At 46.3% G+C, this 25,183-nt stretch overlaps 1 protein-coding gene across 2 annotated transcripts in view; it reads right to left on the reverse strand.

Annotated features, from left to right (window-relative positions):
* LOC140421291 (mitogen-activated protein kinase kinase kinase kinase 4) overlaps positions 1-25,183 on the reverse strand; it is a 404,363-nt gene that overhangs the window by 293,984 nt on the left and 85,196 nt on the right. For both annotated transcript variants that reach the window (XM_072505898.1, XM_072505897.1), the window contains exon 3: positions 13,133-13,189. In XM_072505898.1, coding sequence (XP_072361999.1) covers positions 13,133-13,189 — 57 coding nt within the window. The remainder of the gene's footprint in view (positions 1-13,132; positions 13,190-25,183) is intronic.

Consider the following 25,183-nt stretch of genomic DNA (forward strand, 5'->3'; position numbering starts at 1 on the left):
TGGGCTCCCTCCGATGCCATCTTGCTCCTTTCTTTCTTCTGCTGCTGCCCTCGAGGATCCTCTGAGATCTGGCCATCTGCTGCCTTTGTTCTCCCAGATGGTAGAGGCCACAGGTTTAGAAGGTGCAGTCTCAGGTTGATCATCAGCCTAAACAGGCCGATTATGACAACACTTTCCATTAAGCCCTGAAGTGGTGCTCGAATCCAGAGCTTTGGACACTACCACAGCACCACAAGATCACACTAGGCTTTCCCCCAAAACGCAAGGAATATATGGGGCGGGATTCTCCGTGCCCCCAGCGGCAGTGGGATCCTCCGTCCGCCAGCTGGCCAAAGGGATTTCCCTTTGTGGGCAGCCCCACGCCGTCGGGAAATCCCCGGGTATGGGTGTGCTGCCGCGTAACGGAGAATCTCGACAGAGGAGAATCCAGCCCATGCTTTTGCTGAAAAAAGAGACAGGCTGTCAAAGTTTTTGTCTGGCACGCAAAAGGACAATTTGCAAATATACCAATTGTAAAACAAAGAAAAATCTATGCTATGATATAAATTGTTGCTCCCTTAACAATTTGTATCTTTGCAAATTGGCCTGATGAGTGCAAGATGAAAAGCTTTGACAGCATGTGTCTTTTTTCAGCGATGCTCAAGTTCTGTACTACCAAACAACTATAAATAAATAGTTCCAAAATTCCTACGTCAGAGTTATGCCGAAGGCAGGGGGCTGGAATATGACACAGATCCTTATTCATCCAGAATTAGAGACTGGATCTTAACTTTTCAAAAGGAGTACGGGAAAGGGGAGGGGCATAGGACAGTTCTTCCTCCCAAGCTGCACTGTGAGCCGTTCATAAATAAAGAATGTGGTGTCAGCTGTTGCTTCCACAACATTCCTCCATTTATGCCTTTGAGTGAAAAAATGATAGTTGAGGCCAGCTGTAAGGCAATTTGACGCTTTCTAAAAGAGCTAAACTTTCCCTTGAGTAAAGTCATTGATCCTGATTGAGATCAACCGCCTTGTCGGTAAGGAGTGATTCAGACGGGAGCTCTGGAATTTGAACATTTTTCATTGCAGACTCTGTGCTGTCTTAGAAGAATGGATCTGCAATGGAGAAGGTGGCAGTCAGTGATACAGCCTTGGAGAAACGGACATCCATTGACAGAAATTAACCGGTCTTGTGATTTGGGAGAGGTTGATCTCTAGCTTTGGGTGGAATCAGGAGAAAAACACAAGCAGGTGGATTATTGTTAAACCCCCGGTTGGTTCACTGATATCCTTCAGGGAAGGAGCGCGCCTTGCTTACCATGTCTGGGCGACTTGTGATTTCAATTATTACACACCATGTGGTTGACTTTGAATGTCCTTAAGAAGCAAACTATGTCACCTGACAAGTCAAGTATTGAAACAATTCTTTTCCAATCACACAGGGAGAATGGCAATGCCAGAAAGCAAATGCAATCTGGGAGGAGTTAAACATGGTTATGACCCTGCTTTGGTGCAAACGTACAGCACATGGAAGAAGCTATGGATTAGGCCGACATTGGCTATTTAAGGCAACGGTTTTGCAAGATGCTTTCCGGAAGGTGGCAGCTCGTTGTGTGGATATTTGAATAAGCGAGACTGAAATGTTAGAACATTTAGTTATCCTTTTGAACAAATTGCAAAACTCATGCAGCTGGCAGAAAAACAAATGTCGACAATAAATTGCAATTGTAACAGCCTGATTCCCATTGTGAAAGGCAAGCTGTAACCACCTTTTCAAAACGAAAGCTAATTGATGCCCAAAGAATGAAATGTCCAATACTAGAATGAAGGAAACCTACGCTATATTTATTTTTAAACTGCAGCAGTAGAGATGCCCATTGGTGATTTTTATATATATTTTCGGAATCTTTATTGTCACAAGTAGGCTTACATTAACACTGCAATGAAGCTACGGTGAAAAGCCCCTAGTCGCCACACCTGTTCGTGTACACAGAGGGAGAATTCAGAATGTCCAATTCACCTGACAAGCACGTCTTTCGGGATTTGCGGGAGGAAACCGGAGAACCCGGAGGAAACCCACGCAGACACGGGGAGAACGTGCAGACACTGCACAGCCAGTGATCTAAGCTGGGAATCGAACCTGGGACCCTGGCACTATGAAGCAGCGATGTCATATAGGGGATGAGTGAGTTGATATTTTACAGTATTTGCAACACCGTTGTTAACAGTCCAAATTTTGCCGTGGCAAGGCATTAAACAGAATTTGGCATTAGTTGACCACAGGTGGAACTTTAGCAACCCTTTGGGGACGGGCTAGCAGGTTGGAAAATAGCGCAGGAGGCTGCCAGGTGGCGTGCCCATTGCCTTTCTGCCACCTTACCGTTTTGCCAATGGAAGGAGAGGTATCAGACAGCCCAATTCCCAGAGCCAAACTGACCCATGTATGTTGCAAATTAAGGGCCTCCGCTGGCATTTTATCAATGGCTGGGGGGAATGCCCTCTGCCATGTTGGGAGACTAGCATTGCCCGGTGGGCTGTGGAAAGAGGGCTTCTTTTGGGCATTGTTTAGCCAATGGAGAGAGTATAGCATATCCAAGTTTGCTGATCATACAAAATTAGTTGGGTAATTAAGCTGCGTGGAGGTTGTAAAAAGACAGCAAATGGATAGAGGCTGATTACCCAAGAAGGCAAGGACATGGTAGATGGAATATAATAGGAGGGAGGTGGTGGCATAGTGGCATTGTCACTGGACAAGTAATCCAGAAAACCCACTGTACTGCTCTGAGGAACTGGGTTCGAATCCCACCACGGCAGATGAAGAATTCAATTAAAATCTGGAAGTAAAAATCTAATGATGATCATGAAACCATTGTCGATCGTTGTAAAAACCCATCTGGCTCAGTGATTTCCTTTAGTGAAGGAAATCTGTCATCCATACCAGTCTGGCCTGCATACGACTCCAGATCTAGATGGAGAATCGGCACAGATGCACTGTCGGGATTCTATGAAGTCTGACTGTAATTATATGGACCTTGATGAGACCTTCTCAGAAATAGCGTGGACAGTTTTAGTCTCCTTATCCAAGGAGCGATATACAGCAGAGGTTCAAGAAGACGGCTGACTACCACCTTCTAAAGGGCGATTAGGGAAGGGCAATAAATGATGGCCTAGCCAATGAAGACCACATCACTTTAATTAATTTAAAAAAAACTTTCCTGAGAGGGAGTGCACCCAATGTTCACCAGACTGATACCTGGGAAAATGATTTTTTTCTTTTCCTTTCCTGGGATGCGAGAGTCGCTGGCCAGCATGGTATTTGTTGTCTATTCTGAATTTCATTGAACTGAGTGGTTTGCTAGGCTGTTTCAGAGGCCAGTCAAGGATTAGCCACATTGCTTTGGGTCTGGAGTCTCATGTAGATCAGGCCAGGTGAGAACAGCAGATTTCCTCCCCTGAAGAGCATCAGTGAACCAGATGGGCTTTTACAACAATTGATGATAGTTTCACCATTACGGCGACAAGCTTCCAATTCCACATTTTAAAAGAATGATTTGCATTTATTAATTTATTGAATTTAAACCCCGCCAGGGAAGTTATGCCCCCCTTCCCCTCCTCCCACCTTCCCTCCCCCTCGGCCCTTCACCCCAGGCCTCTAGATTAAGCCAGTGACATGACCACTATGGCATCATCTCCTCTGCAGGAGAAACTGAGTAGACAAGGCCCATATTCCCTAGATTTTAGGAGAATGAGCGAAGGTCTAATTGAAACATATAAAATTCTTAAAAGGCTTTGTTAGAAAGAATGATATGTGGATGTTTCATGTGGCTGTGAAATCTGGAGCTCAGATCACAGTCTCAGAACAAAGAATAAGGACTAAAAGGATTGTGGATCCTTGGAACTCTCTATCTGAGAGAGCTGTTCAGCATCTGAATCCATTCATGACAGAGATTGACAGATTTTTGAGTATGGAGGGAATTAAGGAATATGAAGATAGTAGATGAAGGTGGATCATAGAACCATAGAATCCCTATAGTGTAGAAGGAGGCCATTCAGCCCATCGTGTCTGCAGCGACCCACTAAAAGAGCACCCTACCTAGGCCTAAACCCCCGCCCTATTCCCGCTTCCTGACCCAGTCTTTGGACACTTAGGAGCAGTTTAGCAAGTCCAATCTGTGATGTTCTTTGCCTTGTGGATGAGGATGGTTTTGAAATGTAGTGCTGTACAAAGAACATCAAGCCATATTGTTTAACAAAGCTAATTTATTAACACTACTATTAACTAGATTCAAACTAACTTACTAAGATATAGATACAACAAACAAACTAAGACTATGGTTCTATCTACAGAACGTCTGAAACTGCGACTACTCTCTAACCCGCCTAAACACCTTCTCCCTGAATCAAGGTTATCCCGTGATCTACGTGCATGCTCTTGATCACCATCTAGTGGTTCCTGCACATGCCTTTAAATTAATGAACCGTCGTAATTAATCGGTGTGCCCGATGACCCCCGGGCTAGTACGTGGGGCAGGGTGAGACTGGAGCAAACTCCTGGGACTCCCTCACCACTTGGCGCCACCAGTCCTGGAGGTTTGCTCTCGCTCAACCAGGGTCTCCATGCTCACCACCATGGAGCACAGGGACTGGGCCACCTCCCTCTGGGGCTGTACCATATAACTCAGTGGCTGTGACACCTCACTCCGGGACTGGCGCAGGTCAGCCAGCACCCAGGCAGTGCCGACGATACTCTCAGCCACAACCGGGTGTGCCTGGGCCAAGCTCTGGAGCACTGCTGAAAGGTCCAGGTGCCCTGTTACATAGCTGCCAGTGACAGAGCACCGTTTTTCATTGCAATCGCTCGAGTTCCACGTGGCGCCGGTGCTCGCCCATTAACGGGTTATGAATTGCTCCGGGACCGGCGCAAATTTAGTTGTTATAGAAGTTCACCGATTCAGTCCCGGCATCAACACTTGAGTTTCTGAAATGGACAATCCCTCCCAAGTTCTTTCCTTCTTTCTCTTCCAATCTTTATTGCAGCACTGTTTAAATAATAACTCCAAAGCCTGGAAATGCAGAGCATCAGAAAAATTTGGATTGGCATGTGCAATTGTGAAGGGTGAGAAGGCCCAGCCATCTATCATGAACTGTGAAAATGAACATTGGTTAAAGCTCTGTGGAGCTCAAATCAGATTACTGTACAATATAATCAAAAGAAAGTCATTAATTGCATTGGCGGGTCATCCAAAAGTAAAAAAAGCCTTCAGCATTCAATTATTTATTAATCTGTATTTATATTTCAACTTAACATCTGGTACAAGCTATCAAATCATTGCATTTTGTGAGATGTTCTCATTACAAAGCTACGGGTAGAGTGCTGGAAAATTGGATTAGAATAGATAGGTACTTGATGGCCAGTACAGACACGATGGGCTGAGGAGCTGTAAAACTCTGTGGCTCGACATGTTTATCAAAAGGGTGAGGGAACCGGTTTAACAGCAGGTTCTATTTTTCCCATTTGTCATCATTTATCTGGGGGTCATAGATAGAAAATTTGTAATAAAATCAGGAATGACTTCAAGGGAATCCCCTTTTCCCAGAGAATGTAGAACTCACGACCACCAGGAGTAGCTGAGGCAATGACCATAGATGCATTTAAAGGAAGGGTGGGTAAGGACATGAGGGAGAAAGTAATAGGAGGGTGTAGCTCGATGAAGAAAAGGGCTAGATGGGGTTCACAATAATGCCAACAATGTGGGTTCAATTCCCATTCTGACTGAGATAGACCCAATGCAAAGTGATGTCTCTTCAAACTACAAAACCAATCGTCTCTCTGTAATAGAGAGAGATGGACTATGGCTATCCCTACCTGAGATGAAGAGGGAGTGCAAAAGGCCACGTGGAGCATAAACAGCGGCTCAGACCAGTTGGGTGATCTCTTTTTGTGTTGTAAGTTCTATGTATTTCCATTTTTACTCTGGAGATTGGGAGGTGGATTTGATGGTGGGTTGGGGGGATCATGTGGGAAGGTGGGGGTGGACTCGCACCGATTAAATACCGGGCAAGAAGAGTGGAGGCCTCGAGGCTTTCCACCTGGAGGCTAATTATGACCATTAAATGGTCAATTTAGGGCTTCATCCCCGCCACCGTGGCAGGCAAAAGTCACACCGCTCGGGCCTACTCCCTGGAATAGCCTGGTAAACAGGCCTGAGCCTTCGTGGTGGAGCGTCCCTTCCTGTCAGGCACTCCATGCCCAATGGGAACAGAGGGACCAGGAGTGGGAGTCCCCTCTGTGTCATAATATTCACCCATACACATTATGCGGTAAAAACAGGCAGTGACAGACACCTAGGTTAGCCAATCAACATACAGGACAGAACACAACCAATCACCAGACAGAACACCAGAGGGGGACTTCCAACTATAAAACACACGAGGCATCAGCACTCTGCCTCTTTCCACTGGTGACAACTGTAGTGACAGTCAGGGTGTATATATCAGTCAGCACCTTCTACATGTGGATCAGAGCTAGCCTGGTCGAATAAGTTAGAGTTAGTACACTTATAGTTGTAGAGTGTCAACCACAGCCAGCTGTGTGCATTGTTACAGAAGTTCAATAAATCGTATTGAACCAACACCTACGTTTGGTGTCTGCTTTACAGTTCATCTGCATCCTGTTGCAGTCCGTGTTACCCCAGGTGAATAACACGCCACTTTGCACTTTAAATCAACCCCACCCCACCTCACCAGGGCCTCCCTCTCTGGGGAGAAACTCCCCTCAAAGGAGCAGGGAAGCCAGAAGGTGTGCAGCTGAGTGCTCGATTGGGACTTGGTCCCATCAGGCCTCCCAGAAATGGCCATGGTGGGCCCCAAGTCGCAACCATTAAACTCGGCCCGTTAAGTCTCTTTTTTTCTCCATCGATGCTGCCGACCTGCTGAGTATTTTCCCGTGTCTTCTGTTTTTTGGACTCTTAATTACTGCCATTTGTCCAGAGATTCTTGATGGTATCATCATGCTATTTTTCTGTGATTAAGATTTTACCCGGTTTTAGAGTACATTCCCTTACGTTCTGACAGATGCAAATGTTGTCAAAGCTTTTCATCTTGCACTCATCAGGACAACTCACAAGAAGACTGTTTAAATTCAAACCAGGCAGGTTGACTCTGGTCAAGGAATTGCCCTGGGGAACGAACCAGAGAATGGCTATTGCCTATTTTGTTCAGTTGAAAAAGGCACAATGTGTGTACATGTTCTCTCTATGTACAAATGTCAGGACCCGGTGTATTAATATATGTAGTTCCTAGCAGGTGTAAGCGAGCCACGTTTGTGAACCTGTCCGGTAATCTTAAATTGGTTGTTAGCGTAATTCTCACAACACTGAGCATTGTTCCACAAATGTTGCCCAACCGTGCAATCACATCTAATGTGGGGCACCAAGGGATGGATTCTCCTTTTGAGAGACTAAGTGAGCCGAAATGCTGACGCTGGGACTGAATCGCGACAGATCTACGTTGCCGAAAGTGGTGCTGGTCCCGCTGCAATTGAGGACATCCAAATGGGTTAGCACAGGCGCCACACGGAACTAGTGCTATTCCAACGAATGCTGGCGTGTGATTCGTCGGGTTGGGATTGTGACTTGAGAGCCTGACAAGGAGGAGCTGCATATAGGCACTCCACTACCCACACAACCTCGCCCCAGTCAACAAGATGGCACTGGTTGCGCTGGAGCACGTCCATTCCGTTGATGGGTGGACTGGGGTCAGAGGGTATCTGGGGGGGAGGGTGGCCTGTCAGCGGCATGTACAGCCGCAGGGCTGCCTTGCAGGCTTTAGAAATGGAGGCCCGTGCCCGGCCACCCTGACCCCATGGCCCACCTCCTGGCTTCCCCCCCTCTATTCCCCCCATCCCTGGCAGAAGCCGCTGGCCAGCGGCAGAACTGTCAGCACACTATAGCGATGTTGGGCACTGTTTGTACCCCCTCCCGCACCCTCAGCAGCCACGGTGCCTGTTTCCCGATTTGAAATACCACAAGTGACCCTCGCCGTTGGTCATTCCTCCAGTCGGAGGTGGAGCATCACAGAAGGCCCCGAAAATGCCAGGCCTATTAATGATATACTATTTGCATACTCATGCAGGGCCTGTTAATGATATACCATTGGCATACCCATGTAGGCATGTGGTGTGGAACACATTCAAGCTGCTGTTGAGGGACTAGACCATGCTATTCCGCTTGCTGCCTGGCGCCAACCTCGATATTTGGGCCGACGTCAAATTCTCCACCCAATCATGTTTCCCAGTTCCGGCATCGGCCGACAGAGAATCCCGCCCCAGGTCTTTTTTCAGCAACACGTGAAAATGTGATAAAAATGGTGCAGTTGCATCCCCAATAAATCTCCTCTTTAACCACACCCGGAAGGCAGTGGTGGTACAATCTATCCACAGAAAGGTTTGGCAAACATCTGCACCACTTCAGATGGCACCACAAGAAACTGTCCAAAGCATTTAAACAACAAACTTGCGTTTATCTAGCGCCCTTTACAGCATCAGGATGTCTGTTCTCCAGTCAAATCTGAAATCATTACCCAAATTGGAAGAGTCCATGGCAGATTAAGTAAGGAGAATAGTACTGACATGTCATTTTAAACTGCTTTGAACCAAGATAGTATAAATGCAGCGCACTGTTTCATCGCCACATTCCTCACTGCAACCCAGTAACCCCACCAACCTTTTGGACACTAAACACCCACCCACACACCCACACACACCCAGACACACACAAAATGTTTTGACTGACCGATCGCACAAAAATAAAATCCCCTCATAATGTTGGGGAATCACCCACTGTCCAAAATGGTATTTCTCCAGAATTTGTACGCTGAAATCTCCTCTTGGCCCACATCCAAAACGACTCTGCACAAAAGGAACCATTACGCCTGTTTTCTCAACGTAATTTGAACCCGTCCCAAGAGCTCTCTGTGCTGATCGCATTTGATCCGAGAAAGAGGTTTCTGCCATTTTACAAACGCGCCCACCGCCCCCCCCACCCCCCACCCCCGCCACCCCCCCCCCCCCACCTCCACCACCCCCCCACCACCCCCGAGCACCAACAATTCTTCCTTTAGTTGTTTTTGAGAAAGACACATCGGAGTTAACCCTTTCAATCCTGCACCACATCCTGCCTGGGAATGTGGGACAAGGATGCAAAAGGCGCACCTCACCATGACTTGTGTTCATACTGATAGATGGGTTCTTGATTAATAAGGGGATCAGGGGTTATGGGGAGAAGGCAGGAGAATGGGGATGAGAAAAATATCAGCCATGATTGAATGGCAGAGCAGACGCGATGGGCCGAGTGGCCTAATTCTTCTCCTATGTCGTATGGTCTTATGAAAGCGGTGCTTGTAATATTTTGGCACACATGCAGCTTCGGCTGCTGACATTAACCGTGGTGACCATCAGCAACCGGATAGTCTAAAAGCAGATTAGAAAAGGGTGGAGAGCTGTGAGGTTCACTAGATGGGGTGCGGGCCATTATTATACAATCGGCGGGGTTGAGGGGTGAAAAGTTGAGGTGAAGTAAAGGTCAGGCAGTTGGAGCCAATGAATGCACGTTAGATAAAAATACAACCGTTTGTACATCTCTGCTGCGTTCATCGGCAAGTTATCGCTCACCACTTTTCAGTTTGACCTGGATGAACCCTGATCTCATCTGCCCACTGTCGAGAGATGAAAACCAAGCGCGCATGAAGTGAATGCCACGTCCTGCCCCCTTCTTGTCAAACTGAACGCACAATGCAGGTCATTAATGTGAACAGTCTAATAAGGATTCAAACACTCAAGTGAAGGAAGCTAGAATTGCACGATCGCACGCTGCTTTCAATCACAGGGACTATTTCACTCACTGTAGGGGCTTTTCGGGGTTTTTTTTTTGTCGGTAATGACATTTCCTCTGTCAAACGCAATTAAAATATTGGGAGCAATCCATCATCTCAAGACCCAATTCTAACCACTTTCCCATTAGCTTAACAGTGAGAAGAAAATGACCCAGATCCTTGCTTCCTGTGAAGGAGAGGAAGGATGCTGTGTGAGAAAGAGGAGCAAGACATTGCAATGTGCATTCAGTGAAGAGGAAATGATGTGACCCAGCAGGAACAGCCTGGTGTGGCAGGAAGCCTCATGATTCACTTTTATCTGTAAAGCAGTTTCTGAATTGGGGCTAAACACAAGAGGAGAGGTTTTGCTGCAGCATCATTTCTGACCATCAATTTGCTCCCATTATACCCTTATTTTCATAACTATAGATCATGACGTATATGTATTCTTTAGAGTTCAAAGCAGTTGCTGAGGCCTTAATGGCTGCAATTTCCTCAGTAGACATAGAGAAAAAAAATTTTTTGGGAGCCCCTGCAGAGCTTGCTGGAGTTTGAGCCAAAATCCTCATCATCCCAGAATTAATCCGAAGATTCAGCTATTTTCATTCATCTTCGCCAAACATAAGCAGTGAAGTATTCGGGGATGGGTAGTTGAATGGAGGTGGGATCTGATTGCAGGTATCAATGGTTAAGACCCCTCCAGCTTTAACAGAGGACACTTTCCATCAGTACTGAGCAGTGGCTGGCCGATTTTTTATTTCCCATTCAGTAACTACCTTCTCTTCAATCACAGCTCTGTTTGATTTATCGATAACCCTGAACATGTTTATATGACGGAGAGGCTGGCCTGCCTATCACTGGTGCGGCCTGTAGTGATTGATGGTTCCATCGACCAATTACAGAAGGCATTAATCTTCATGCGCTATGCACTCACAAAGCCCATGGTATGAAAAACAACAGCTAAATTAATGACGTTTACACAAAGATTAACGATAGATCGGTTTATGTGAGTCCACAGTTAACCTTTCTCGATAAAAACCCAAATACTTTGAATCAACATATGTAATCTATTTTGAGAGTGATGAATTTATAGCTAAAAAAAGCAAAGTGATATGCCAACAAACTAACAAATTACATGAGAGCATATGCTGTGTATATGCAAGGTATACTTAGCAACTATATATTCTCTGTAGCTAAACTCTTGAAGGATAAAAACAGACTTGGGGGTGAATTCTCTGCTGGCGGGATTCATCCACTAGTTTCCTGATGACTTGGGGTGGCTACCCAGATGTTTACATTTTTCTTTTTGGGGGGAGCAGGTAGTAACAGGAGCCAGGTTTGCCATTCCTCGATAAACTGCAGGAGAACCACAGGTGCTGTCCTATACGGAAGGGGGCTAGGTGAAAAGCATGCCTTCGTAATCAGAACTACTAAGACAATGAATAAAATGATCTTAAAAAGCCCTTGAACCTTCATCCCTCACAGACTCAGTCCCCCCATTTCCTATGCCCCATCCCTCATGGACCCTTATTCCCTCCATGTCAACCTATGCCTCTCTATCCATTGCCATTGTCTCTTTATATCCCCTAAACCAACTTAGTACCAAATCATGTGAAGCACTACCCCTTTCCCTTATACCTGCAATGCAACTCTCCGATGGACAGACCTCAGGTTAAGGTTAAATAAAATAACATTCTAGGTGTCTATTGATGACTTCGCTATTTAAGGGAACCCCTCTCATCGATAAACAGCCATTTGCTGTTTAAATTCATTCAATTACATAATCCCCTGTGCAAAGAAACAATTCCTTCAAGCACTTAATCCCTCATGAAACCACACATTTATATCCATAGCCCAGTATCAAAGACATAATAACCACTTGGAGTTGTCAACCAGAATGAGAACTAACAGGCACCACAATGTGACAATGATAGGTTGTGAGGTAAGTCATGCAGCACAAACCTATAATGATAACCCTCACGCTTATGTCAACAGCCAGAGTGAAATAACTTACACTGATTTTTTTAAAACACTGCATACGTTTTAAATTACAGGACAGAAGATTTAAATGCCTCAAAAGCTTGACAGTTCAGATGGGTTTATCCACTATTTATGCACATTTATCTCTATTTTTAACAATCCTAAAGGACATTTGACCTCTCCCAAATAGTAATTTACTTCTCCAAATAGTATCGGTGGACCTATTCAAAAGGATAGCCCACTAAAGAGCTCCTGCAAGTTTAGGCCTTCTCCTGAAAACTGTAAAGCCCACGAGTTATGCTTTGGCCATGCCTTTGATGAAAATCTACATCTGCAGCTGCCTCCATGAACGTGAAAACTACAACCTGCCCCCTATTTCCCTCTGGTGAAGATGGTGGGTGCCAGATTCAGAAGCAAGAATTTTGGAATCAGGGCTCTGGCCGATTTCTAAGCCAGAGACCATTTGCACCCCACAACATTGCACAAGTTGCAAGTCCTTTATTGTTGCCGGGTCAGATTCCTGCAACTCCTCTCTAATAGCGCTGTGGATGTACCACCGATGGGCTGCAGAGATTGCAGAAGGTGGCTCATCACCACCTTCTCAAGGACAATTTGGGATGGGCAATGAAGACTGGTCTTAGCCAGCGATGATGACATTCCACCAGTGAATAAAAAACTGATATAGGTGCAGGAATTTGGAAATGAAGCTGCAACCTCCTGGAGGGAAATGAAAGAGTTAAATTACAGGGCAGAAGATTTAAATGCCTTGAAAGCTTTGACAGTTCAAATGGGTGTATCCACTTTTTACGCACATTCATGTCTATTTTTAATAATCCCAAAGGGCATTTGACCTCTCCGAAACAGTACTTTATTTCTCCAAAATCTGCTTGGTGTTAGGATTTGTTAAAGGAGAGGCTGTTTACATAGCCAAAATGATTACCAATGTTGGAGGATGGTTAGAAAACCTACTTGTTAAATCAGATAAGATGATCCACTATGTAGATCAGCATGGAACACTTTATTTAGTTTTGTATGGTTAGGCGATGTCAAGAAAATGAAAGGAATTTGGTCATATTTCTCTGCATGAATCCCATCTCAATTTGTCTTAAGAGATGCTTTGAGACATGCTGAAGAAATAAATATCCAAGTGCAGACGATGACGGAAAATTACTCTCGCGTTCTTTTGCACACATCACACAAGCACATTTGGAGCATGCAATCTCGATACATTAAAAAAAAAATATGATAGAAACATGAAAATTCATGAAGAAATAACCTACTTAATCATAAATTGAAAACTCACCTCTGTGACATCCATGACCTTAATAGCAGCCAGCTGCCCAGTCTTGACATGGCGGCCCTGTAATAAAAGCAAGAAACTGTGAGCAGCGAGGAAGAATTCTTGTGTATTTTACTGGTGTATTAATGATACTTATCAACTTAACAAATTACTTTTGAACCACAGTGCTTGGTATTATGTAGGCAAATCAATCAGTTACTTTATAAAGTACAGCTCTCCATTATATTTGATATGATGAAGTTTCCCAGCAGAAGAAATAGTTGCATTAAAAAGGATTAAATTGCAATATAGAAAACTGTGGGTTGGAAACATTTTATGTTCCAATAAGAAGGTTCTCGGAGTGCAGGAGTTGTTTGAATGACTCATCATTCACAGGCACAAGATTATCTTTGATTATATATACTGAATACCCCCTCAACCTGCTTGCATACAGTGCCACCGTTATTCTCGGCCAGAAAGGAAATGTTTGATCATTCTCCCTGTCATGGCTCCTGGAGATGAAGTGGCTGCAAGTGATTTGACACCTATCGGACAGAGGTTTGGTGTTCCCTCCCCCCAGTAGTTTGATGGTGGGGTGCGGGGAAACGGGGCATTTAATTAAGTGGGGGGGTAGCAGGTGGGCCACTACCAGCTTCTTTATCCCCACCCTGAATAAAGTCATTGTCAGGAAGAGCCCTGGGTGACTGCCAACTCAGATCTTCAGTGGGAAATTAATGCCAGCTTAAGGGTCTGATCCCACTGCCAGTAGTAATAATCCAGTGGCAGACTGGTAGTTGGCCATGTGACAAGCAAACACTGGCATATTTGCTTGCAGGCTCCCAGGGATGGGGTCGTCCCTTGTTCAATCTCTCAAATGTAATCGCGATAGTGAGCTTGTAAATATGTAATATATACCCATTTAAATACATGATTATATTAATAGTTATATAATTATAGGAAGTGATGCAATGTCATGTGATGCAGCAACCTTCTGAGCTTGCACAATGAGCAACATCTGTGGCGACAGAAAGAAGAATCCTCCATTAAAGGCACACGCTGTTGAAGTTTCTCCTTTAGAACCCATCAGAACAATTCACAAAAATACCAAATTTAAAGGGAACAACAATTTGTGCGTCATGAGATGAAAGTGCTGATTGGTGGACACTGATTGCATGGTCTCTGATTGGCCGGCAGCGCTCAGCAGGCAAGATCTCTTCCCTGGGGTCCTTGATCCCAGTGGAAAGATCCGCTGCTGGCCTGTTAAATGCCTGAGTGGCACAGGCTACAGTGGGCCATCTTGAAAAGAGGCGACGTGGGGCTCTCGGTGACTCTCCAGCCGGCATCCAAGATTCCCATCGCCACCAGAGGATATAACTAATATCCATTTTAAGAGGTGCTTTTATTGTAGGACCTAGTTGCAGACACGATTTCTGTTTGTTGTATGTCATGGACACTCTTTTAAAATGTTCTCGGTTATCTAAGCTTTATTTTAGTGAGCGAGATGGTTTGCCATGAAGCCCGCGAAATCATTCCACCTCCATCGAATTCAATCTCAGAACCCTGTTCCGCCAATCACTGAATTGCAAGCCCCACATCTTAATTATCTTCAAATCCACTTCCTCCCCCTGCTCATTCCACATCCTCATTGTTGCTGAAATTCTTATTGATTTTTGCAACGCTGTTCCTTTTGGCTTCTCAGCATAGACCTTTACCAGAGTCATGCCGTGCAACATACCTGCGCCTGATAACATTAAAAAAAGAGCGCGCCACATAAGCCAACATCAGTGTTTGATCATATTAAACTCAGACAAGACGACATTTACAATCTCAGCAAATGTCCTTTAGAGAATCTGACTGCCCCCTCACGTCTCTCCCAACCTTAAGAGTTTTATTTTATTTTGAAACAAAGAAGCTCATTAACTTTGTATCTGACTGGATCTCACCAGATATCGGCTGGATCTGCTTTTGCAGAGAATGAAGAAACTCCTGTGCAAAAGGCAGCAATATCTGGTTCAGATCACTATTGTTACACAGCCAGGATATACGCTGCCCTCTTCGCAGATGCAGGGCAGTGTGCATCACATCCCTCGAGAGGCCCTCAGACTGCTTATGGGATTGAACTCAAAAAGGCATCGACAGCTAAAATACTGGAGAAAAGAATCACGGAAGAACACGTTGAGGTTTGTAGAATATACCCGCTGCATAACTTCAGGGTCAGCAATCCAGGAGGCACGGCCATTTTCAGCAATAATCCCTAATCAGAAGACTGACCGGCTACCAGGCAGCAGTGCCTCGAGCCAAGAAATAGTAGTTGCCTTCATAAAAAAGTGCCCATCGCTCAGGAAACGGAATGAATATCAGATTGTTCTTCACTTACATTCTCCTGTCACAGAGCTGCCCCGTGTCAAAGCATTTTTTGGTAAATTGCATGCACCTGCCCCATGATTTTCTATCTGTGAATTGAGGGAACGCGATGGACTGTGCAAGGAAATGATTTCCCAATATGTACAACTAGGCGGCACAGTGGTTCGAACTGTTGCCTCACAGCGCCAGGGGCCTGGGTTCAATTCCGACCTCGGGATGACTATCTGTGTGGAATCTGCATGTTCTCCCCGTGTCTGCGTGGGTTTCCTCTGGGTGCTCCGGTTGCCTCCCACAGTCCAAAGATGTGCAGGTTCGATGGATTGGCCTTCCTAAATCGCCGCTTAGAGTCCCGGGATGTGCAGGTTAGGTTATGGAGCGGGATGGACAATGGTGCGGTGCTCACTCGAAGGCTAGGTGAAGACTCGATGGGCCAAATGGCCTCCTTCTGCACGATAGGGATTCTATGACTCTATGAACCTCTGCAATGGAAGTGTGCAGACTGAAGAGTTGTCCTGTACAGGAAATGAGTTGTCCCCAGCATACTGTAGTCCCGATATGACAATATAACAATAATCTTCTTTCGTGTCACAAGTGGGCTTACATTACCCATGCAGACACAGAGTGAACGTACAAACTCCACACAGACAGTTACCCAAGGCTGAATCGAGCCCGGGTCCCTGATGTTGTGAGGCAGCAGTGCTAACCACTGTGGCACCATGCTAATATTTAGCCTTTTTGGGGGAAGGGGGGGGGAGGGCTGAGGAGAGTTTACACACAGAACATTTTGTAGTTTCACTTGGTAGAAAATATAAAAATCCAGGAACAGAAGGGAGCCAAATCAGATTTTCAGAGTGCTGCATTATTTCTGACCTGGAGGACCACCTTACCAGTTAAATCCCAGCTGTATTAGGTTTTTGCCTTTGCAAATGGCTTCTTTAAATGACAACTCAATCAAACCCAATCTTTCCCCAGCTCCCTTTATAGTTATTTTTTCTTTATTTCTTCCATTTTTCTCCATTTGTTCCTAAAAGAGAGGAGTCTCAATAGATTGTGATTATACCCGACTGTCTCAGCTTATCTCTATTCCCCTGCATCTCTGTCAGACTGCTAAAATTCTGCCTCTGCTTGAAGTCAGTGACAGTGAGAAATGCAACTATGTTTAAAGAAAGCCTTTTTGTTGACGATTCCCATGAATCTTCACAGAGCAGGCTTCACAGATAAGGATGAACACACTGTGAGTAAGAGTTTACAATAATCTTTATTATTGTCACAAGTAGGCTTACATTAACACGGCAATGAGTTTATTGTGAAAAGCCCCTAGTCGCCACATTCTGGCGCCTGTTCGGTTTCACTGAGGGAGAATTCAGAATGTCCAATTCACCTAACAGCACGTCTTTCGGGACTTGTGGGAGGAAACCGGAGCACCCGGAAAAAACCCACACAGACACGGGGAGAACGTGCAGACTCCGCACAGACAGTGACCCAAGCCGGGGATCAAACCTCAGGCCCTGGCGAGTGCTAGCCACTGTGCTACCATGCTGCCTTACTATCATACCAGCAAGAAAACGGCTTTTGCTGAGAAAATAACTCAGGCTGTCGAAGCTTTTCGTCTTACACTCAACAGGGCCGCAATGCAAGATAAACCAACAGCAACGGGATAACAATTTTTACTGCATGAAAAGAGAGTGTTGATTGGCTGGCAGGTGTACTCTGACTGGTAGAGCTTGCCATGGAGAATGCAGCAAAGAACAGTTAACTATTAACTGCCAAGCGTTTGTTTCAAATTCAAACCAGGCAGGTCGACTCTAATTGATCAAGGCATTGCCATGGGAATGAACCAGGGAATAGCTCCCCCCCCCCCCCCCCAACGCCCCAAGCTTTTGTTCAGTTGGAAAAGGCACAACGTGTGAATATGCTCCTTCTTTTCAAAGGACAGAGCCCTGTGTGTGAATATATGTGGCTTCTGGCATACAAGTGAGTCACACTGCGAACCTCACTGATAAACTTAATTGGTTTTCAGTGTATTTTTTATCACAATCAGGATTGTTGAGCAAATGTCCAATTGTGGAATCATATCCAATGCTGGAGTCTATGTGTTGAGTTTTGCAAGCACAGACTGGTTGGGTACGGTCAGTGCTTTGTCTGTTATGAACAGCCAAAGGAACATGGTGTTTGATACAATCTGCCAGTCACTGGGATGTCCGGCCTATATACCTGGCATCGCACAGGCACTGAAATTCATACACTACCTTAATTTAATAATCTTGATTTTCATAAGTAGGCTTACATTAACACTGCAATGCAGTTACTGTGAAAAGCCCCTAGTTGTCACATTCCGGCGCCTGTTTCGGTACATGGAGGGAGAATTCAGAATGTCCAAATTACCTAACAGCACGGCTTTTGGAACTTGTGGGAGGAAACTGGAGCACCCGGAGGAAACCCATGCAGACACGGGGAGAACGTGCAGACTCCGCACAGACAGTGACCCAAGCCGGGGATCGAACCTGGGACCTTGGTGCTGTGAAGCAACAGTGCTAACCACCGTGCTACATGCCGTCCACTCACTTGTGTGATAGGTAGAACGTCCTTTTGGTTAGATGGCAGAATCCAGTTCGTGGAGAACACGACTTGCGTTGCTCCTGCATAGCAAAAGCATGCATTGGCTATTTTCACCTGTTGCTCAAATCTTTTGAGATACCTTACCGTGAGGGTAATCGGAGATAGACTGGACACTTCCGAGCAGGGCTGTCTGGCCATGCTTCACGACAGGACCAATAAATATGAATTTTGACATGTCATTAAGAATGGTGTGTACGTTATTGGTATAGTCATGTCTGTTTCTGTTGAGGACGACTACTATTCCAGTCCCTTTGTTGGAGTTACAGATGCAAATGTCTGGATTGACCTCGAGGCCTTGCAAACCTACCAAATGTTCGTGTTGCATGTAAAAATCAGCCAACTACTTTGGAGTCCTGCAATATGCGAACGCTAGGTTACCCAGGCCCGCTTTCAATAATTCAGCATCTTAAACAAATGCTGGTTTGTGGCAAAAGTGAATTTTCCTGCAGCATTGAGGAGGAGGTCTAGGCCTCAAGGCTTCATCACCATTTCCATCAATGTGATTTGGAGATGGTCTGGCAGGAGGTGCCGTTCAAGCAGCAGAGAATGTCACTGCTGCCACCCCTTAAAATTAAGAATTCCTCACTATTTTATAAAGCAAACATCTAATGATTTGTTGGAACTTAACCAATCCAAGAGAACTGATATGGTTTCTCTGCTTCCCATTTACTTAAAGAAAACACTGTTGCTGTTTGGAAGCTTAAATGAATTTATCAATGGAAATATGCGATTATGCTTTGTGTTATTTACAAATTAAGATAAATCTGTTGGGATCTGGCTGTTCTGTTTTGTTAATATTCAAAGATTTTACCACAATGCAAGATTATGTTGTTGAAGAAAAGTGAAACGTTCTACGCAGCGCTTTCCAACCCTCCAGGCCAATATGATGACCAAGGAACAATCAACAGAGAAAAGAAATATAAAGCTCTAATAGATGGAACAGCTTGAGGTTTGACAGTCATAGAGACAGGGTTTAGGGACTTCAGGTGACACTGGAGCTGCAGGTTGTGCACTCTTGCAGCCATGGCACAATAATTAGGGTAACAGTTATTCAATGACTTGAGGTTAAATCCAATCGGAAAGTTATGGGCTAAATATTCCCACCTTAGGCCTTCTCTGGACGTCAGGACGATGTTTCCGTCTCAACCCTGATCACAGCAGCAGAAGGATAACTGGTACAATTGTCCAGGAGGCTCCAATTAAGAAGGCGTTTGCGGAGTTACATTCCAGTCAGGGAGGGCAGGCGGGTGGAGTTGAGGGGACGGTAATTCGGCACACACAGTTGCAGGGGTGGCTGGCAGCTTGCACTGCGTCTGCAGTAAGGGCGCTGCTTAGGGGAGTGGAATGAGAGAGGGTAGGACAAAACAGTGCCATGAAATGGCTGGATGAAATAGCAGGCAGTGTCCTCACCGCCAGCAGCATCCATGACATGAGCCTCCAGGAGATAATCATGCAATTGCAAGCCTCTGTCTGGATGAGCTCGAGATTGAAGATTAGCGCCTTTAACATGGGCGTTGCATGTTATTTTCATGGCACTTCATCCTCCCACTGTGCTCTTGCCTTCTGTGAGTTGATGCGGGCACTGTGGGGGGTCCCATAGGCAACCAGTAAAATTTTGTTGACTCAGAAAAAGCCTGTTCATTGCTTCATTAACAGTCTCAATCGGCTTCATGCAGCTGTCAGGTGATGCCAGCACATAGAAGCCGCCACTGGGAAAAACAGACAGAGCTTCTTCCTGTGACAACACCTTCCAAACCCACGACCTCCGCCACCTAGAAGGACAAGGGCAGAAGATGCATGGGAACACCATTTGCAAGTTCCCCTCCACGCCACATCCTGATTTGGAACTGTAGTTCTTTCATTATGGCTGGATCCTAAAATTCCATGCCTAACACGGGCAGCATGGTAGCACAGTGGATAGCACGGTTGCTTCACAGTGCCAGGGTCCCGGGTTCGATTCCCGGCTTGGGTCACTGTCTGTGCGGAGTTTGCATGTTCTCCCCGTGTTTGCGTGGGTTTCCTCCGGGTGCTCCGGTTTCCTCCCATAAGTCCCGAAATATGTGCTTTTTAGGTGAATTGGACATTCTGAATTCTCCCTCTGTGTAACCAAACAGGCGCCGGAATGTGGCGACTAGGGGCTTTTCACAGTAACTTCACTGCAGCGTTAATGTAAGCCTACCTGTGACAATAAAGATTATTTAACACCACAGTGGATGTACCTACACCACAAGTACTGCAGGGATTCAAGAAGGCAGCTCACCACAACCTTCTCAAGGGCAATTGAGGATGGGCAATAAATCCTGGCCAGGCCAGTGATGCCCGTGTCCTACGAAAGAACAAAAGAATGCTAAAACATGTCGACATCCCTGTTTGACATGATGTTTTTTCTCATATTCTGCATTCCTCCTCCCCCACCCCGCACACCCTTCATCAAATCCGCCTCCAAGGGCCTGGTGAAATCCCTCCCCCCCCCCACATACTTCCCGGAAAATAAACTGTACTGGGCCAGAGAATAGAACATAGAACATCACAGCGCAGTACAGGCCCTTCGGCCCTCGATGTTGCGCCGACCTGTGAAACCACTCTAAAGCCCATCTACACTATTCCCTTATCGTCCATATGTCTATCCAATGACCATTTGAATGCCCTTAGTGTTGGCGAGTCCACTACTGTTGCAGGCAGGGCATTCCACGCCCTTACTACTCTCTGAGTAAAGAACCTACCTCTGACATCTGTCCTATATCTATCTCCCCTCAATTTAAAGCTACATCCCCTCGTGCTAGATATCACCATCCGAGGAAAAAGGCTCTCACTGACCACCCTATCAAATCCTCTGATCATCTTTTATGCCTCAATTAAGTCACCTCTTAACCTTCTTCTCTCTAACGAAAACAGCCTCAAGTCCCTCAGCCTTTCCTCATAAGATCTTCCCTCCATACCAGGCAACATTCTGGTAAATCTCCTCTGCACCCTTTCCAATGCTTCCACATCCTTCCTATAATGCGGCGACCAGAATTGCACGCAATACTCCAAATGCGGCCGCACCAGAGTTTTGTACAGCTGCAACATGACCTCATGGCTCCAAAACTCAATCCCTCTACCAATAAAAGCTAACACACCGTACGCCTTCTTAACAACCCTCTCAACCTGAGTTGCAACTTTCAGGGACCTATGTACATGGACACAGAGATCTCTCTGCTCATCCACACTACCAAGAATCTTACCATTAGCCCAGTACTCTGTCTTCCTGTTATTCCTTCCAAAATTAATCACCTCACACTTTTCTGCATTAAACTCCATTTGCCACCTCTCAGCCCAGCGCTGCAGCTTATCTATGTCCCTCTGTAACTTGTAACATCCTTCCGCACTGTCCACAACTCCACTGACTTTAGTGTCACCTGCAAATTTACTCAACCATCCTTCTACGCCCTCCTCCAGGTCATTTATAAAAATGACAAACAGCAGTGGCCCCAAAACAGATCCTTGTGGTACACCGCTAGTAACTGGACTCCAGTCTGAACATTTCCCATCAACCACCACCCTTTGTCTTCTTCCAGCTAGCTAATTTCTGATCCAAACTGCTAAATCACCCTGAATCCCATGCCTCCGTATTTTCTGCAGTAGCCTACCGTGGGAGCCTTATCAAACACTTTACTGAAATCCATATACAACACATCAACTGCTTTATCCTCATCCAGCTGTTTGGTCACCTTCTCAAAGAACTCAATAAGGTTTGTGAGGCACGACCTACCCTTCACAAAACCGTGTTGACTATCTCTAATCAAATTATTCCTTTCCAGATGATTATACATCCTATCTCTTATAAACTTTTCCAAGATTTTGCCCACAACAGAAGTAAGGCTCACTGGTCTATAGTTACCAGGGTTGTCTCTACTCCCCTTCTTGAACAAGGGGACAACATTTGCTATCCTCCAGTCTTCTGGCACTATTCCTGTAGACAAAGATGACTTAAAGATCAAAGCCAAAGGCTCAGCAATCTCCTCCCTAGCTTCCCAGAGAATCATAGGATAAATCCCATCCGGCCCAGGGGACTTATCTATTTTCACATTTTCCAGAATTGCTAACACCTCCTCCTTAGGAACCTCAAGCCCTTCTAGTCTAGTCGCCTGAATCTCAGTATTCTCCTCGACAACATTGTCTTTTTCCTGTGTGAATACTGACAAAAAATATTCATTCAGCACCTCTCCTATCTCATCGGACTCCAAGCACAACTTCCCACTACTGTCCTTGACTGGCCCTACTCTTACCCTAGTCATTCATTTATTCCTGACATATCTATAGAAAGCTTTAGGGTTATCCTTGATCCTACCTGCCAAAGACTTCTCATGTCCCCTCCTGGCTCCTCTTAGCTCTCTCTTTAGGTCCTTCCTAGCTAACTTGTAACTCTCGAGCGCCCTAACTGAACCTTCATGTCTCATCTTTACATAAGCCTCCTTCTTCCTCTTGATAAGTGTTTTGACTGCTTTAGTAAACCACGGTTCCCTTGCTCGACCACTTCCTCCCTGCCTGACAGGGACATACTTATCAAGGACACGCAGTAGCTGTTCCTTGAACAAGCTCCACATTTCCATTGTGCCCATCCCCTGCAGTTTTCCTCTCCATCTGATGCATCCTAAGTCTTGCCTCATCGCATCATAATTGCCTTTCCCCCAGATAAAACGTTTTTCAAATGTATCGGATGTAAAAGCTGCTCAACAATTTCTTGATCCATTAAGATGTAGTAAGCTTCTAATATTATTGCGATTCAGTGACCTTCGCAGAATTCACTTGTGCAGTTTCTAAAATTAAAAAAATATATATTTTTACTGAAAGCTTTTTCAATCGAACAAAACAACATAACAAATTGGTGCACAACAGATGCTATCAGTTACAACACAGAAAGAATACAATCAGTAATCAACACATTCAATCATCCCCACCCCTATGAACTGGAACAAAAACCCCCTTGACAACTGACGGTGACTAACTCCTTGAAAAAGGAAATGAATGGCCATCATCTTAGATGGAAACCTTCTACCAATCCCTGATGTACTATCAATTACGACGAGATGAGAGTAGAGAGTAATCGAGGCTTTATTACAGAGATGTGTGGCCTCCTACAGCTGCTGCCGAAATGGCTGTAGTTCGGAGAGCACACACATTTATACTCCGCCTACTGGGCGGAGCCAGCAGGCAGGGATCTACCCCCGTACCTGTAGTGCAGGGGCCTTACCGTAATACCCTCGTATGCACTGCAGTATATACAGTATAATACAACAGTGGTGACTACCACATTCACCCCCTGTTAAAAATGAGTCCAGTGGGGGTGGTGGAAAACTATTTACATACAGGTTGTCATTAAAATTTCAGAGAAGATTATAAATTTAGATGGTCGGGCGCCTTGATCCGTCGTTGAGAGCGCCGCTGTGCTGGTGGCGAGTCAGGCGTCGGCTCGGTCGTCGGTGACTCCGGGAGCGTGTCGACATTCTCTTCATCCCCGGGTGGGACCAAGGGGAGGACGGATTGTCCTAGAGCGGGGGCTGTGGTGGGGTACGCTGGGGGCAGGGATGGTGGCGCCGGGTCGGGGGGGTGGTGGGGACCCAGCTGGTGCCAGGTGTCTGAGGAAGACGGTGTCTTGGCAGCCATCGGGGTACGCTACGTAGGCGTACTGCGGGTTTGCGTGGAGCAGCTGTACCCTCTCAACCAACGGGTCCGCCCTCTGGAGCTGCACGTGCTTGCAGAGGAGAACGGGTCCTGGAGCTGCCAGCCACGTTGGGAGCGAAATCCCGGAGGTGGACTTCCTGGGGAAGGCAAAGAGACGTTCATGGGGGGTTTCATTAGTCGCAGTGCACAGGAGCGACTGAATGGAGTGAAGTGCGTTGGGGAGGACCTCCTGCCAGCAGAAGGCCAGGAGATTTCTGGACCGTAGGGCCAGCTGGACGGCCTTCCATTCCACTGGACAGTCCCATTCTCCCGCTCCACCTGCCCGTTTCCCCGGGTGTTGTAGCTTGTTGGCCTGCTCGAGGCAACGCCCCTGTTGAGCAGGTACTGGTGCAGCTCATCGCTCATAAATGATGATCCCCGGTCGCTGTGGACGTAGGCGGGGAAACCGAACAGAGCGAAGATGGTGTTGAGGAATTTGATGACGGTGGCAGACGTTAAATCGGGGCATGGGATGGCGAAGCGGAATCTGGAATATTCGTCGACCACATTGAGAAAAAACGTGTTGCGGTCGGTGGAGGGGAGGGGCCCTTTGAAGTCCACGCTGAGGCGTTCAAAGGGGCGGGAGGCCTTCACCAGGCGTGCACGGTCTGGCCGGTAGAAGTGCGGTTTACACTCCGCGCAGACCTGGCAGTCTCTGGTGACAGCCCTGACTTCCTCGATGGAGTAGGGCAGATTGCGGGTCTTAATGAAGTGATAAAAGCGGATGACCCCTGGGTGACAGAGATCGTCGTGCAGGGTCCAGAGTCGGTCCATTTGTGCGCTGGCACATGTACCTCGGGACAGGGTATCGGAGGGCTCATTGAGCTTACCGGGGTGATACAAAATCTCATAGTTAAAGGTGGAGAGCTCGATCCTCCACCGCAAGATCTTATCAGTTTTGATCTTACCCCGCTGTGTGTTGTTAAACATGAAGGCAAGAGACTTCCAGTTGCGGCGATGCGGAGCTAAGCCGCACATTTCGGCGGCTCCCGCTAGAACGGACTTTTGGGCTCTCCAGAGGAGCCCCAACGGAACTTTTTTGACTGATTCCCGTGTGGGAAGGTGAGAGCAAGGTCCCCCTTCCATCGTGTATGGAGACCAGAAGTGGAGCGGGGGGAAAAGTGGCTTTGGAGCAGTGGCAGAAACGAGAGGGAAAAAACAAGATGGCGGAGGGTGAAGATCGAGCAGCAGCATGGGGGCCGGATCAGCAGGAGTTTCTCAGGCGCTGTGTGGAGGTGCTTAAAAAGGAGGTGCTGGCGCCAATGCTGATGGCAATCGAGGGGCTGAAGGAGACCCAGAAGACCCAGGAGATAGAGCTCCAAGAGGTGAGGGACAAAACCACCGAGAACGAGGGCGATATCTTGGGCCTGGCGGTGAAGATGGAGGCGC

The sequence above is a fragment of the Scyliorhinus torazame genome, chromosome 5 (genome assembly GCF_047496885.1).
Source record: "Scyliorhinus torazame isolate Kashiwa2021f chromosome 5, sScyTor2.1, whole genome shotgun sequence".
NCBI classification, from domain to species: domain Eukaryota; kingdom Metazoa; phylum Chordata; class Chondrichthyes; order Carcharhiniformes; family Scyliorhinidae; genus Scyliorhinus; species Scyliorhinus torazame.